This window comes from Dromaius novaehollandiae, chromosome W (genome assembly GCF_036370855.1).
Source record: "Dromaius novaehollandiae isolate bDroNov1 chromosome W, bDroNov1.hap1, whole genome shotgun sequence".
Classification (NCBI taxonomy): domain Eukaryota; kingdom Metazoa; phylum Chordata; class Aves; order Casuariiformes; family Dromaiidae; genus Dromaius; species Dromaius novaehollandiae.
The window spans coordinates 39,023,611-39,041,188 of record NC_088130.1 but is presented as its reverse complement, the minus strand read 5'-3'; the positions used below and the strand labels follow the sequence as shown (position 1 = coordinate 39,041,188).

Genomic DNA, 17,578 nt, shown 5'->3' with positions numbered 1-17,578 from the left:
ATGAGCTTGCTTGCAGTGTAATTGCATTCCTGCTCACAGTAGAAAGTGTGCTGACTGGGCCTACTGAGGCTGGCGCAACTGGTTCTCTGGTACCCACCTTCAGTGGAGCAGTGGAAAACTAAGGAGCTCTTGTTTGCAGGCTAGAGATAACAGCTTGAACTGCTGTGCAGCTCCTTTCACAAGGTTTGTGACCTGGCTTATGGCTTTCAGCCACAGAAGTGGCTGAAGTGTCAGGAAGGTTCTCCTGTGCAGCTGTGTGTTGCTGGTGTATATATCGCAATACACAGAGTCAGAATTGTTTATGATGTTGTAGTTGTGTCTGCATTCTGTTTGTTTACTGCAATTAAGGTTGTGATACATAGGGTTGGAGTTTTGAATATACTGCTTTTGATTTAAACCGAGAGATGGAAGTATTTTCTTGCAGAGCATTGGATTGGCTTGTGAAGCATGGAAGTCTATTGTTGATATTCTCTTAGAATTAAAGTGCAATGTCGGTTACTAATTAGTTACAACAATGGTTAAACAGACGGTCATGAAAACAGCTACCTAAATTATGATCTGTAATTATAAGATATTTTATAGGTGGATTGCTTCTGTTGGAAGAGTACCTGCGTTTTCTCTTTCAATGCATCTGATAATGACTTTTAATGTTAGAGTACTAGCTGTGTGATTCACAGTATTATTTAGTTATGCTTGCTCAAAACACTGAAAATAGTGGATTATCATCACTTAAATTTGCAAAGTTAATGTTGGAAATACAAAAGTGTTCCTAACTAGGACTATGCAAGAAAACACAGGTAACTAACTAGAAATGGTAGGGATCTTGTTTCTGGCAATCATGAAGGGTATAAATCCAAGTGGTAGTGTGTTACTCTATTTTGAATGCATACAGTTCATAAGAGTCACAGCAAGAGAGGCAACTTTATATTTAAGAATGGCCAGGCAGGTTTTTTTTATTTGGTATCTTCCTGGGGAAACCTTAATTCTTTTCATAAGACTAGTACTGTAGGTAGGACTGCATTTTACATCTCTTCAGAAACTATTTGATGCAAGTCAAGAGGTCTCATTAAGCATTATTGCTAACTGAATGCATTAAAATTAGAGCTGTTCTGTCTGCCCAAGAGTAAAGTTGTTGATCTATAAAATTCTAAATAAGGTAGAGCCTTCCAAGAGGGGGAGAAATGTGGTTTGCTGTTATGGATTTTTGCAGAAACACCTGAACTTGTTGAACACCTGAACTACTTGGTTGGAAGTTAATCGGAACATCTGGAATTTACACTCTCTCAAAACTTCTGATAGCCTGGCCTTTAGAGTGTTCTTCACTTTTTATTGTCTTGATGTGGAAATTATGGTGAGTAGGGATGGCTCTGGAGACTGCTCTGTAGTTCAGTCATTTCCAGTTTACTTTCTTTGGATAGCATGGAGTATTTGATGGATTTTTCTTCATAACTGATAATACAGGATAGGCGGTCTTAAAATCTTTCAGTTATATGAATTTGCTCACTATATTAGTTGGTATTCAAAGAAAAAATCATTTATGGATGTATTTCAAAGCCAAGGAAAACCCCTTTTGTTAAAGAACTACTACTTAATGGAATTATTTTTAAAAGAGTAGATAATGCCAGTTCTTAATTGATCACTTGATATCCTTAAAGCAGATTGAGAGCTGTAATTTTGTAAAATATTCTTTACTATTTACAATCAAACTACTTGAAGATAATGATGGAAATTAGCTCAGTGCATTGTTATATGATACTGAAAACAGGTAATAGCTGGATGATACAGAAGATGTGCAGTTTTAAAAATAGAATCTTTCAATGCTGTTGTCCTGTATATTGCTTGAATAGAGCAATTCTGTCTAGTGATGAGACTACTCTGTGGAAAAATGCAGTTATTTCCCGAAAAGTATTTTGCTTACTCTAATGATATTTTAAAGGCTTGTACTTCAGTGTGTATCCTGTTTTCTAAAGATGTGTGCTATCTACAGAGGCTTCCTGAGGATATCACTTGAGCTGTTTTCTGTTCTCAATGCTGAATACTGACTCTGCTCCACTGTCATTTTTATCTTAGTTTCCTATCAGTTGGTAGTTAAATTCAATGTTAACACTTATTTTTGTAGCTAGTGGGATAGAGTATCTTATGTATTACAGTAATACATTGTATTTTAGTTTGCTATGTATTTTCTAGCAGTTGTTAGTATTTGAAATACGTGCTCAGTGACATTGAATTTTATTGGTCTTATAAGCTAACTAGATATTTTTATTTCAGAAAACAAACTTTTCCTGAAATAAAGGGACAAATGTATTTTTTAAGCCTACTTTACTGAGCAATAAAAATCTTCTCTTATGCTTGATATAAAGCTATTAAGTGGGAGAAAATAAATACAGCCTGCTCAGCATTAGAGGAAGTAATCTACAATATGTGGGATATCCCTCCCTGCCAGTAACAGGCATACTGGTATTTTTTTTTTTGTTTAGAAGAACTTCTTGTCTTCAAACTTGAGCACCGAAGTGTGCGGTATATTGCTGACCATTGTCCTAAGAAATACTGGTCCCTTACAGAAAAACTGAAGGTTTTATTTGCAAGTAATCCTGCCTTTTTGTTTTCCTAGTATAATTTTTTCAGTTATTTGCATCCTTATTAACATTCCCACCATGCCCATTTTGAAAGCATGCCTTTCAGTTTGGCATTGTAACCTAGTGTGTGTCTCAATAGAGTTAAGATTATTTTTCTCAAGTGGGTGATGATTGGAACAGCTAAAAGCTTGGTGATACTATTGTTTAAAATAGGCTTCGTGTAATGTTGGTGTCAAAGAATTTCTTGATCAAGAAATTCTCAAGTCTAGGGGGATTTGGTTAGTTTGTGAAAGTCAGTCTATCCAGAATAGCAAATAACCCAGTTACGACACTTACTTCAAATGAACAAACCCTGGTTGTAAGCCATACTGTGTCTACACATTCATCCCAGATACTTTAGAACAGATAGGTTCTTGATTTTTGTTGCTTTTTTTGTTTGTTTGTTTCATTTCCCATAGGACTCTCCTGACAAGGGTAGTGTGATCCACTTTTTTGGAGAACATATTTAAACTACAGGTTTCTGTCAGCAAAGCTCTATCCTGGAATGTGATGAGACATTTTTAATATTGCTTTCTCTGCAAGAGCCTCAAGTACTGTATAGTTGTGCAGACAAAACAGCACTTTTACTAATTTAACTTGTTAGATCAGGATGAGGAGGAGAAGCAAAAGAGAGCTACACTAGCAAGAGGTACCACTTTGCTATTGTAAAAAACTTATACGTAGATGCTACTTCTGCTGGTGTATGTGATCTGGTGTATGTGATGTATATCTGTATAATCTCTCTGATTTTCATTCTGATAGAATCGTTCAAAACAAACTTTCACTTCCATTTCATAGAGAAAAGAATGGTTTTTGGCATGATTTTATCAACAGCCCAGCCGTTCAGTTTTTGAACTGCGATCTTTGTAATTTTTTTAGTTTTCTTGGTTAGATTTATCTAAAAGGTCACTTTCTCTTCGAAAATGCATATTTGACTCTTGCAAGACATACATGAACTAGTAGAATAAATTAATTAATAATCTGAAATAGTCAGTGATTTCTGTAGCATGAAACAGTGGCTGTATGAAAGTTGGTATTTTCCAGAGTGTGGAAATAAAAGGTTGAATGTGCATCTAAACATAATAGATGGGTGCAAGGATGATGAATTATTACAGCATGCAGCTCCAGAGTTTGCTGTGGCTTTGTGAAGGGTGTATCTGTTTTCCCCTTTAACAGGTGGTGAGAACAACAGTTGGCTTTGTATTTCTATTGCTCCCTCCACTGCTGTTTTTTCTTTTAAACCTCGTATTTGACAGTTTGGGGTAGAAAGAGATCTGACTAAGGCCTTGTAAATAAAAGAAAACAGATACGGGTGAGGAATGGTTGAATGATGCTCTCATCATTCATTGTTTAAGCTTTCCCTTTCAGACTGAAGCATTCTTTTGTCATATTTTGCAGTCAGTGATTTGCCATGCGTCTGTGCTTGGTTTTAATTGAGAGGCTATGCATTGTGATTGGGAAAGACTGTTTTGGGGCTGGACTGTGGTCTGGGGGCTGCTGTCATCTTGATTAGATGCAGGCTTTCTACTGTGATATCTGTGTTTGTCAGTTGAGAAACAGGTTATTACAATTCACTTCACAATTCATGCTTTAGGAAAATCCAGCCTGAACTGAAGATTGAATAGGCTTAAAACAGTCTTTGAGTTAGATCAGTCACCTCTGGTTGTGTTAAATAAGTGAATTGGGGAGGAGAGAAAAGCTGGTCGTGTAGAGCCTTTCCGCCTTGCGATGGTTCAAAGGGCTTTCGTCTACTGTGAATTATTTGGGGAAGCGGGTTATCTGAAAACCTGTGCACTCCTAAGTGCTGTTCATTGGAAAAAAGTAACTTGAGAGAGGTTGCACATGCAAATATATGAAAATTTTATTTGAAATGTTTTGAATACATCAGTTTTAACTGAAAGCTTTCGTTAGTTTCACAGCTTGTTCACCTATTTTATGTATAAATTTTTATTTTTTCAGGTGGTATCATGGAAAACTTGATAGAACAATTGCAGAAGAACGTCTTCGGCAAGCAGGAAAACCTGGTAGTTACCTTATTCGAGAGAGTGATCGGAGACCAGGTTCATTTGTGCTTTCGTTCCTTAGTAAAGCAAATGTCAATCATTTTAGGTGAGAATTAAATGTTTTCTTTTAAACTATTGTAATCTGTTTATGGTTTTAGAACTCAGTATACCACAGAAAATCATTAAAATTGAGTATTTTTGACCATTTTTTGTTCATGTATGGTGTAGCTCTTGGGTTTAATTGTTTTTAAAGCATGCTACTTAAAAATCACTTTATATGCTAAAGAACAAAAATGTGAGGAAACCAACAACATCAGAATAGAGAAGCTTGTCTTCAGCTGTTGTGAACAGAATTACAGTAACATGTAGGTTTCTTATTAGTCATCTGAGGAGATTGTTTTGAGTCTTTCCCTCAGTCACTGCAGCCCGCAGGACACACTTGAATGGCACAGTTCTAACAAATCTGGGTGCTCTCCTTTACTTCAAGAAAGAAATAACAAGGAGAAACAAAGAGGTTATGTATTTAATAATCCGAGGGTTTGCTGGAAACAGCTTTTGGTATGTGTTAGAATTAGTTGCTCTAAATACAAATAGCCCTTTATCCAAAATTGTAACTAGGATTACTTTACCATTAGCAACTTAAATATATTGATAAATTTATTTATTGCCTTTAGCATAAGTAGGATGTATTCTGGAAAGAGCTTGAATGTTAGTCAGCAAGTAATGTGCTACAGTGTAATGCTGATCTTCACAAAATAGGAAGACCAGTGCCTCTTCAGCTGTAGAAAAAAAACCTTTGTCAGGTATCTAGATAGCAAGAAACTAATGCAAATTTGTCACCTTCTGAAAGTGTAATTAACCAGGATACCAGTGTCTGTACCAGATGTGCACTGAAATGGTTTCGTTTGCATTATAAATGTTGTAGGGAGTTCTTGAATGCCTATGCCATTTAATGCATTGTGGTTCAGAGATCCTGATTTTGCATTGACATGAGCTTGTAGTTCTCAGTGCAGACAAAGTGGTACAGAAAAAGTATACTCATGCTTGCAGCATACTGTGTTTGAGCTAATAATCCTAGCTTCTCAGCCCTGCTGATTCTTGTTTGGGATCTGGTTACTGCGTAGCAAGCAGCTTTTAACTGTTTTTTACAGTCTGATTATGAATTCTGCTGATTGTGACCAACAGCACGAGCTTGAATATTGGTTCATGCCCACCATAGTATAGTTTTTATCTCAGATAGGATGTAGTCTAATAATTTCCTGTTCCTCAAGGAAAGGAGTCCATACTAGATTTTTGAATCTTAAAGAATCTTTCATTCTTAGATCCATAAAGTACATGCAGCGGTAACTGTATCCAAAGGAAATTAACTTATTGGTTGATACTGTTCTTCAGAGATGAGACATGCCTGTGATTTCATTTATTGACTGCAGAGCCCAAGGGTTTTTTCTTTGTTATTAGAAAGGTAAGTGCTACATTCAAGAACACTGTCAACCTCAAGAGTGGCAATTTTAAAATTATTTCAAGCAAATACAGGGATGGACAACTGTATCCTACAGAGTGGAAGTGCCACTTCCACCAAAACTTGATCTTTGACAATTGCAGCCTTCCAGAAATGGGTGAAACTTCCTTTGCTAAACAATCTCCCTGATACTTTGTTTCCTAAAAGTGATATTTCTCAGATCAAACTTCCTTTACTGTATTTCTGTGCAGCTAAAATCCCAGCATTTGAGGTGAAAGTCTATAATTTTGTTAAATGTAGATGTTCTGCTTTAAAAACTCAACGTTATCCTAACTTTCTTTAAAAAAGAAAAAAGAAAAAAATCATAGCAAAACCTTTTCCTCTGTCAATTTTTTTTCTTAATCAGGATTATTGCCATGTGTGGAGACTATTACATTGGTGGACGTCGCTTTGCTTCGCTCTCAGACCTAATTGGTTATTACAGTCATGTGTCTTGTTTGCTGAAGGGGGAAAAATTACTCTTTCCAGTAGCTCCTCCAGAGGCAAGTACTAAATTTTTAAGTGTTGTCTACTTAAATGTCATTAATCTTGTGTGCAATATTCAGTTTTCTATGGAGAAAACATTGTAGAAAGTTTATTCTAGTTTTAGAGCTGTCCCAGTATAAGGAATACATAAGTGCATTCTTACTGATACAAAGTAATTATTAAAAATGCTTTTTAATGAAAGTATATAATTAGAAAATTAGATATCAGGTATTGCAGTTATCTCCAAATGTATGGTTTTACACTTGACTTAGTATTTTAAAACAATAAAATATTTTTGTTTTCTGATATTCTATATATCTAGCAGAGATTTTAAAACATGCATTCTGGAAATAACCGAAGTTTTTGGAAACTGGGCTGCTTTCAAGTGTCCATCCTTAAGACAATGTCAGTAATTAAAACACAAAAACAAAAACCCTACGAGTCATGCCCTGCTTCTGCCTGAACAAAACCCGAAGTTTGAATAAAGATGTGAATCTTAAACTGAATATTAAGTGTTAAACTTGTGTAAACTTGTGTAAGTGTTAAGCTTGTGTAAACGTCTACTTTAAAAGAAAGAAAGTTTAAAAGTAATCTTTCACTGGAATTACTTAATTTGTAATTTTTTTCAAAGATGATAACATACATTATCTGGCATGCTACAAGGCTAGAAACAAAACAAGAGCTTTCTTAGCTAACTGCATGGATTATGCATTTCTGGCTCTTACTAATTTTAAACTTTGAAAATTCAAAACAAGCAAGGGGATATGAATGACTATTACCAGTCCTTTTATCCAGAACAGCATAATCTTGGGAGGAAGAATTCTACTGTAGAAAGGGGAAAGTAACATCTTTGTTTTCTTACCTTTAATTGTAGCCTGTGGAGGACAGAAGGAGAGTTCGAGCAATTCTACCTTACACCAAAGTGCCAGAAACTGATGAAATAAGGTATATTTATTTTTAATAATGAGTAGAAGCAGTTATGAAATTATCAAAGTATTTAGAAATAGTAATGATTTCAGTATGTATTCACTATGCAGATATTTTCCAATTGCATCTTAGATGTAACACTTGTGAGGTTAAAACATGTTTTTTTGGGGTTTTTTTGGGTTTTTTTTGGTGGTAGGTATAGCAACAATGCTTTTATTCTAGGTAAGCTGCTTGTATTTTAAGGAATGTTTTATTAATAACTTCTGAAGTAAATTTTATAAAGGCTTATGTTTTTTCTCAAAGAAGGTGAGTTTGCATGCAAAGGTACTCCATGCAAAAAGGTTTCAAGTAAGTGTGTTTGGAATAAAGGCTCTAATTCAGGCTTTTTCCCTGAATTTGTCTGCAGAAGTAACTTAATGGATAAATAGTTCATGTCAAACCATTCCTGACCACTAGAAAGAGAATATGAGCATTGACTATGTGATAAATGTAAGAATAGTATTTTTAGTGCCTTCTGTGAAATAAGAAAAAAGATGCATCAAAAAACTTCATTTAACGTTCTAGCACTCATTTTGTTGCCTGTGTTTAAGAATCTGGTGACTTTTTTTCAAAGTTCTCTTTACTTCTCTATCCTTAGAACAGAGCAAGAATTATTCTCCCTTCCCCTCTTTTCAGAAGAGTCTGTGTTGAATGAATGATACTTTAAAATGTGTAATCTGCAGTAGTCTGTCTGTCTTCAATCATGTAAAAGGTGATTGAATTGCCAGCCTGTGTGTCTCATACTTTTTTTGTGAACTGTTTCTCATTTCCTTTCAAACATTGATCTCAAATTCTCAGGGATTGTCTGTGTTCCTCACTCTTGCATTTTCATGATATGCTATGTGGAAAGAACACAAGACCAACAGTCCAATATCCAATAGAAGAGCATATGCTAATTACCCAGAATTGATACCGCTTTCCTGCTGTGTCAGGAATTTGTTTTCCAACTGAAAAAAATAGGAGAATTTGGAAGAGGTGTGTAGTGATCTGTCATCAGTCTGACGAGACCATCTTGGTTTCACAAGTTATTTTAACATGACAGCTGAATCGGGAATTGGGTTGGTTTTAGGAATAGTTGGCCCAAAGTATAGGGGAAAGGTATATGAGAGTTACAGCTTTATATCCTTACTGGTTTGGAAGTTTACCCCAAGGCTGGCTGTCCAATCCAATCTGACTCCTTTAAGGAACACTGAGGGTACTCCTCTTTGAGAAGACCTTTTTCTAAGCAAATAAGAAGAACGGGTAAGACAGGAGGGAACTCTCTAATTGTATATTGGAAGTAGGGCTTTCTATGATGTACAAAAATAGAAAGATCTATGAAGTCCAGTAAATGCCTTACTGTCCCTACCAATTTAAGGAGAAAAAGCATTTCATTACTCTGCTGTGGTCATAAGAATTATAAAAAATTGTACCTTTTCTCTCTCTTAGGATATTGCTAATACAAAGTTTTTACTTTACTTTAACATGTGAAGTTCTGTGTGTCTGGCTAGGCTTTTGAGATCTGCATGGTAAAATAATTCTCTTCGCAGCATAGCTGGGACCAAGTTCTTGGTTTGTTCCAGGTCAAATTAAGGTACTCCTGAAGATACTATGTATTTCAGTGAATCTTGACTTTCAATTTAAAGTAGAATTAATTAGGACTAATATTTAGAATAGGGTAAATTCCAGGGTAAATTTCTGATAGTTTTCCATGCAGTAACTTATTGTGTCATTCTTTGTAATAGAACTGATGTAGAGCGATCTTTGTCTGATGCCCATTCTTAGGATTTAGATTCATTAGTAGCTGAATCAATCAAAACAAAATATAAAATTCCCTCTAGTGGTTTTCGTTAGACTCTTTTTATTTTTGCTGTTTGTTTTGTGCTCAAGTTAATGCTTTTTCTGTTAGCCTATCATAAATGAAAGAAGTTACGTAGATAATTTCTATCCAGTTTTGAGTTGGATTACTATTTGTTGAGCTTCAGTACCTCACAGCTATTGCCAGTACCGCTGATGCATCATCTCACTTGATTCAGAATTTTTGCTGTGCTCTAGTGAAATGTTTTCATATCACCTGATTTTGGGATGACACTGAAGGAATAACTTAGACTAACCTTTCAGTAATGAAGCTCCCTTGGACATGTTAATGCTTCTTATTTGTACTTTTCTTGTAACTAATTGCATGACTTCTCTAGTAACTATTCTGTACCCTCTTTTTAGCACTCTTCATATGCAAGGGCCTAAATGTTAGATACTTTTGCAGACTTCTATTATACAAAGTTAAATTTTGATAAAAGAAGCATTATTTTATTATAGACTATTATGGAAATCTTGAATTTGTTTTTACTTTTGTTTAGTATTTGATCCTGCTTGATAGGAGAACAATATTACTGTCCTTTAATATGGTTGTGATGTTATTTTTCTTTCATGCATCCTTAACACATTTTAAAAGTGACTGAATTCAAGTATGTATTAGATTCTAAATATAAATCAAAGTAGTATAAATATTCATATGTGATAGCTACTTAAACTGTGAGGAAAAATACACGTGATGTGCTTGGGACACTAATTAGTGTGTCTTCCATGATCAGATTTCCTCAAATGTTTTGCTGAAATTATGCTCAAGAATTCATTGTTCTCATCAAACTTTACATGTTGATTGTACTTAAATCTCACTGTAACCCTCTTCAGTTTCCTTAAAGGAGACATGTTTATTGTCCACAATGAGTTGGAAGATGGCTGGATGTGGGTTACAAACCTACGGACAGATGAACAAGGTCTTATTGTAGAAGATCTGGTAGAAGAAGTGGTAAGTAATTCTATATTCAAACCAGTTACAAAACTGAGGTTTTGGATGAGCGTAGGGATGTGTTAAAAATAACATTGAAATAAAACCAGCAACATTTAGTTGCCTGACTTCCACTTCCAGTTATATGCTTTTCTGGATTTTTTTTTTTTTTTTTTTTTTTTTTTTTAAGTTGGAGCTACCAGTTTTAAAGTAGTATAACAAACCTTCAAGCCTAATTAAGTGTTGGAAAGAAGCAGTGTTAAGCACTTACTCACATGTTGTCCAAACAAATTCATGTGCAGGTGAATGATATTGTGACTTTACTAGGCAGTTACCTAAACTCAGCTGCTAGTCATTTAATTACAATCTTTTTCCTTTTTTAATCCATAATATTTGCCATGAACAGGGGCGGGGGGGGGGGGGGACCAAGGTCTGGGTTAAAAAGTATATTGATGAGTTAAATATACTGGCTTATATATATTGCTTATGCTAAGTCAGGAAGCTAACCAGGTGACCTGAAGATAGTTGAATTATTGCAGGGGAAGAGATGGTTTAATGGACGGGGTGCAGGAATTGAAGCTCAACCGTTGCTTTGGAGTCCCAATAAAGTTTTCCTGCGCAGCATATATATTTTGCCAATAAGTTAACCTGCTTCAGAGATCTGTATCAGGATGTGAATGGCTAAATTGAAATGTATTTCAGTACAAGAGAATCTACTGTAGACTTCTACATCAGCGGTTGAACTCAGCCTTAGAAAAATTGAAATTAAAAAGTTGTTGCTTGTGAAGAAGGATTTAAAGCATGACAGGAACAAAAATCCTCTGAAATAATGTTTTGGTTGAATTTCCACTTAGTGAATAAAATGAAAAACCTCTTTGAGTTCAAAAATGATTCAGACTTATTAGTGTTGTTTATTTCTATAGAAGGTTTTAACCTGTGAAATTTATTTTCTAAACTCAGGTGTACTGTTGTGATGTACTTAATATGTTAATTTTCTCATTAGGGAAGAGAAGAAGATCCACATGAAGGCAAAATGTAAGGACTTGTTTTGTTACTAGAAGCAAATTGTAAGATAACTGTTTGTAAACTTCAGCTATGAAGTTGCCTGACTTTTGGGAAGGTGAACCAATTCTTTTTTTCATCTTAAGACCTTTCTATATTCGCTGCTGAAGATACATGGATAACTAATACAAGATTCTTATGTCATTTATGCCTAAAGTTAATGTGTTTTGCAGTGGTGAAATCTTAGATGAGTACCTTAATGATCACTTCCTCAAAATATGCACAGTGGAATTTTTCTTTTAATATGGGACTTGTCTTAGAGGTGACTTTTTTCAGATCTGCCTAACCCTAAGTGCTGAAGACAGAACAAGATACAATTAGATGAATGAAAAAGTGTAACAGTAACTCCTTCTCTAGCTTCATTAATAACACTTAAACTTTTTAAAGAGAAAATCGGAGGCGTATAAAATAATTGATTCTGGTTGCTGTGAATTCCAGCTTGTTAAATAACTGTGTTTTTTAAGAATTAATACAATTTAAAATTAATGATGCATTGATATTATGGCAAACTGTTTATTGTTATATTATTTTCAGTAGTAAAGATGAGTGGCAAATGAAAGTTACAGAAAAATTCTAGTAGCCTGATCATTTCATCTCCTGCTGTTCATCTTGTATGATTGCCGTAATTACAGCTGCTGATTTCTACGTCTGTATTGCCCAGTTTGCAGTCTCCAAAGAACTGATAACTGAAGAAGGCATTTTGTTTTATCTTAATGGGGAAATAAAATAATTGTCTTCAGCCTACTGCTCGCTAATGTTCTGCTAGCCAGTTTGGCAGAGCGGCACAACAATCATAGGGATGCCTTCAAGTACAGGAACTGTTCTTTTTACAAAGTAGTCTGTAGCAGGTGCTTGGAGCTTTGGCACTGTTGGTCCACAGATCTTCCTGTTGCCCAGAAGATTGTAGGGGGAACAGGAATTCCTTCAAATATTCCAGGAGCCAGAGGTTGTCCTCTAAAGGTAGTATAGCAAGAAAGTTAAAACTAGAGCAATTTTTTGATGTAGGATGTAGCGTGTGATGTGCCAGAAGTAAGCTGAATAGCCATGCAATGTCAAGCTACTCTGTATAGTCATAAGCGTCAGGCTGAGACTGGACAGAGACTGCTGAAATTTTATTTGGACAGTGCCCTTGACACAGGCTCTCTGCAGAAGATACAGGGTGTGAGATTAAAACAGTGTTCATTCGTCTAACAGAGCTAGGGTCGTCTACTTCAGCTTCTAGCAAAATTCAGTTTCTTGGTTATTCTGTACAGTGTTTAACCTTTATACTCATCTCGTTAGGGCTTTGCATTTCATGATTCAAATTGCCATATGAGATTGACCTCAAATAATGCCTATCAAATTATCTATTATTTAAACAATAAACACACTTAGATTTGAACGTCATCAAAATTAATTTATTTATATAGCTGTTAATGTTTGTTTTCATTTCGTTGGTGGTAAAACAGAATCACTGAGTAACACAGTGGTTGATTATTCAATCTATGCATGTTAGGTCTTTTTTAATAAAGATTAATTCATAGGTGCCAGAGCCTTGGGGGTCACCACAACCAAATAAGAGAGCTGATAGTCTTGCTTTCTAATTTTTCCTCTTCATCTTTGTTAAGATGGTTCCATGGGAAGATCTCCAAACAAGAGGCTTACAATTTGCTGATGACAGGTACTTGTATTTCAGATGGAAATACTATGGTAATGGAATGGCACAAAGTAATCCTATGAATATCAAACTGTGGAAAAAACTGGTTTTGTGAATAAACATATGAGCATCTAATTCTGAACTGACGTGTGGTTGCTACCACAGTAAAATGCTACCCTGAAAAAATCTTTTAGGGCTATCAGTATTGAGTTTTTTTATTCTCTCAAATACAGTTAGTTTCATCATTTTAATTAAAATAGTTGAATTTTTTTGACTTTATATATAATAATTTCATGTTTGATAATAATTTCATGTTTGTCTTCATCAAAATGCTGAGTAGCAAGTACCAAAAATACAGTTTCCTCCTTACAGCAGGAGAATGTATTTAAATGCCTGGTCCCCCTCCGCCTGACATAGAAGAAATATTTCTTTAAATGGAAACATCAAGATTGCTAACCCATACCTTAAATACAAGGACAAAAGTCTTTGATTTTTTGAAGATACTTTGTCAGACACTTTTCTTCTCAACTTTTGTAAAGAGATGGCAGAATTGTAGGCAGGCTATCAGCTACAGCTAAACCATTTTGCGTCAACTTTGGCAGTTTTGTACTACTTCATCTCATTTGGGTAAAGAGGAGGGGGATCACTGTTGGAACTTACGTCACAGACTTTATATTTGTCCTTTAAGTGTGCAATTCATGCTAATTTATATGGAAAGAGATTTGATAAGAGCTTATAAGGGACACTGTAAGATAAGCAATGGTGAGTAACAGTGTATTATGATGTCTTTTCAGTTGGTCAAGTGTGCAGTTTTCTTGTGAGGCCTTCAGATAATACACCTGGTGATTATTCACTTTATTTTCGGACTAGTGAAAATATTCAGCGTTTTAAAATATGTCCAACATCAAACAATCAGTTTATGATGGGAGGCAGATATTATAATAGGTAAGTTTTAATGGTTAAGGGAATTATGTGTATGTTGTACCTGTGTAAAGAATTTGTATAACTTGTCCCTGATGATTATATGTTGGTGTGATTATAAGATTTTAGTATTTTTTCAATAGTATACTAAGAGTTTTACCTAACTTGCTTAGTAGTTGCTTGTAACTAAGCAAGTTCTAAAAGCCTTCAGAAGCCTAAGTGTAATTTGTTTCTTCTGAAGTATTTTTCTTCAGCCAAACTTTCTCTTTCAAGCAGTTTATTTACACTGTAAATTGTGGATCATGACATGTAATCAAGAGAATGCTGTGTTGTCTTGGAAGCTACTATTTATAATGAGGTTTCTTGTGTATATGAAAAGGGAAAATAAAACTAACTTTTTTATCTGAGACATTCGATAGGGATGCCAAAGTATAAATAATAGAAATAGGTATTTACAAGAAAGGGAAAATGATCTTCGTTACTGAAAAAAGTCAATAAACTACATTAAAACACGTGAATGATGCTTTAGTCAGAAGTGCAGATCATTTAGAGTGAGGAAACTTGGGATGGGTTTGTTTTGCCATTGATATAAAAAAAATGTGGTAATTGGTACAAAAAGAAAAGGGAATCACAAGACGTGCATCTCCCTTTTCATGGGAGAAGCTATTGGTACAGTTCCATCCTTAATGATCCTATTTTTAGTGTGTCATAGATTTGAGACTTCTCTATAGTGAAAACTCGTCTTTTAGTGGAGGCTGTTGCCTGTCACAGAAAATCAGAACTTTCCAGATTTTTTCATCTAGAACCAGGGTGTTCTTCATGGCAGTAGAGAGTTTGTCTAACTTTCAGCTTGACTTCTGAGTAGGTAGAGATCCAGAAGCTGGTGTGTCTGAGAAAATATCAAGGTGTCCTAGCTAAGAAGTTCAGTGGATGGTCATACGTCTTCAAGTGGACCATGGTGTGAGCCTAAATAACTGGCACCTCATGAACTTATGCCTGCCCCACACATAGGCCACTTGAATACCTTCCGCATTAATCAGTCTGGCCTCCAGCCATCCTCCTTGAAAATCAAGCTAGCTGCAGTGTCAACCTTTCATGAAAGTAAATGCTTATTTGCCCGTTCTCTAGTTACTTAGGAGGATGGTAGGCTAAAAGCACCCCCTCAGATGATGTCAAACTAATTAGCAGATCTAGTGGAAGTCTTAGTCCCCAATGGTTTTGCAACATTAGATAGCATACCTTCAGAAAGTTACTGCATTGAGTTAGCTACTGCTTTCAGAAACTAATTCTTTTCAGTGCTGGATACCCTTGAAGTGTGTATATAAAGTACATTTATCTGAAGATGCTTTCTTTGAAGTTGAATGGAAAACAAGATTATAAAGTTAAGCAACACTGAGTTATGATGAAATGCTTACAGTGGTTTTTTTTGAATATTTTGGTACCTAAGTTGCAAAGATTTGGTAAGAGCTTATAAATGACATTGTAAGATAAGCAGTGGTGAATAACACAGTATTGTGATATCTTTTCAGTTGGTCAGGTGTGCAGTTTTCTTGTGAGGCTTGGTTTATTTTTTGTATGTCCGTATATTAAAAAATATATATATTTATATTAAAAAATACACCTGGTTTATTCTCTTTCACCTCAGCAAAGGAGAATCTACTTAGTTTTGAAAGATTTCTAGTTTTATTCATATGTTTCAGGAAATTACTGGTATACTCCTAGGCTTAAATTCTGTCTAAGTTAGTATTTTCTGGAAGTTGATAAAGCTTTTAGAAGTTTAAAGAGTATACAATGCAAGATAATAAGGATGCAAAATGAAGGTAGTAACTGCCCCAGATTCCTAAATGTAAAATCTGCTGCAGAGGGCAATAAATAAGGAGCATCAAAGAAGGAATAACTTTCTGTGGGCCTTTTAATTCTTGTACCAATTCATTTCTTGTGGACATTGGAAGAAGGAAGTCTTCAAATATGATGACTAATGTGGATTATCGTATGGAACATTTGGAAGTGGCTGAAAAAGATCAAATGGGGCATTGCATCCAGAACAGAGACATAGGAAGTATGAATTTATGCAAGATAATAAAATGATTTATGAGTATTTATTAAGGCAGAGAGAATGTCTGTGTTTCTTTATGGCTTATCTAAAAAGGTAGAATTTATCTTCCTGGTGAAAAACTTCAGAATGAAGAAGTGCTGCTGCTTGTTTAAATGCGTCTGTTTGACAGTGTCCATTAACAGAACTCTGAACTTTTTTTATGATAAGCTGCTTCAATAAACGCTCTGAAGGTATCCCCTTTAATACCTGTTACTAATATTAGAATAGATCTTCAAAAAACATCCTTCTCTGAAGGTATCCCCTTTAATACCTGTTACTAATATTAGAATAGATCTTCAAAAAACATCCTTGGTAGTGCTGTGTTTTTCTTCTCTTGCAGTTTTGGTATCGTAATTGGTGTAAAAATAGTTTAAAAAGCCAGTCTGTTCTTTGATTGCAAAGTATGGATTATGGTTATAGTTGCAATAAATTATAGACCAAGATTTTCCATACAAAAGTAAGAAGCTGAAGAATAGTAAGGAAACCTAAAATGAAATATGCTGGTTTCATTTCTCAGGAATTTGAATATCAGGTGACTTGAAAGTTTCATAACCTATATAAGTAGTAGTATGTTTCTGCCTATCTTCCAAAAGCAAGCCAAAGTTATACTGGCTGATTGTGAGGAAAAAATTCCTGGTTCCTGTGTACATCTTAAGAATCTGGTGATGCATGGGAATTCCATGAAGCATAGGAAGACTACTTTCTCCACTAATCTTTTCCCTTTGCATGTCCTCTCACCACCCTCTATACAAATTGCACAAAACTTTGTTGATCAATATAGCGAACAGACTGCACTTAAATTCCCTCATACAAGGTCTACTTTCATTATTTCATACTCTTATATCAGCTCTGCAAAATAGCCCACCTGTAGTCTTCTAGCTGTCCACTCAAAGGTCTCAATGTACAGCATACATATTGGGGGAATTATTTTGATCCTACAGTGAAATAATATTTTCCCATGAACTTCACTAAAGCATGTAGCTTATGTGAGCTTTTTGTGTATTCCATAGATAACATAGAAATGTGACTACTGAAGTAATTTCTACATTTTAATGGGGAAAAATGGCAAGTCAGTTCTTGGTGGTGATTTTACCAATTGCGTATCATGAAAACTCAAACAGAAAATCTACAATTACCTATTGCAGTTACCCCTGGCTACACCATTCTGAACATGCCTGATCTCATCTAATCTTAGAAGCTTAGAAGAATCAGGGTTGGTCCCAGTTAGTGCTTGGATGGGAGACAGCTTGGGTATACTTGGTCTGGGAGCTGTAGGCTTACAGCAAAGGGCTGTGAAGATAATTAAGGGACTGGAGCATTTCTCATATGAGGAGAGGCTGAGAGAGCTGGGACTCTTCAGCCTGGAGAAGAGAAGGAGCAGAGGGGATCTTACCAGTGTGTGTGCATATCTGAAGGGAGGAAGCAAAGAAGATGCTTAGTGGTGCCTAGTGACAGGACAAGAGTTGATGGGCACAGATTGAAATACAGGAAATTTGATTTGAAAATAAGAAAAAAAACTTCTACTGATG

The 17,578-nt window shown here is 35.3% G+C and overlaps 1 protein-coding gene across 2 annotated transcripts in view; it reads left to right on the top strand.

Annotated features, from left to right (window-relative positions):
• The window catches only part of LOC112992043 (ras GTPase-activating protein 1), a 63,600-nt gene that overhangs the window by 10,316 nt on the left and 35,706 nt on the right, over nucleotides 1–17,578 (top strand). The window contains exons 2-8 of one of the 2 annotated variants that reach the window (XM_064500486.1): nucleotides 4,575–4,724; nucleotides 6,484–6,619; nucleotides 7,477–7,547; nucleotides 10,239–10,356; nucleotides 11,339–11,370; nucleotides 12,921–13,057; nucleotides 13,828–13,978. In XM_064500486.1, the coding sequence (XP_064356556.1) occupies nucleotides 4,575–4,724; nucleotides 6,484–6,619; nucleotides 7,477–7,547; nucleotides 10,239–10,356; nucleotides 11,339–11,370; nucleotides 12,921–13,057; nucleotides 13,828–13,978 (795 nt within the window). The remainder of the gene's footprint in view (nucleotides 1–4,574; nucleotides 4,725–6,483; nucleotides 6,620–7,476; nucleotides 7,548–10,238; nucleotides 10,357–11,338; nucleotides 11,371–12,920; nucleotides 13,058–13,827; nucleotides 13,979–17,578) is intronic. The other variant, XM_064500487.1, reaches the window with a different exon arrangement.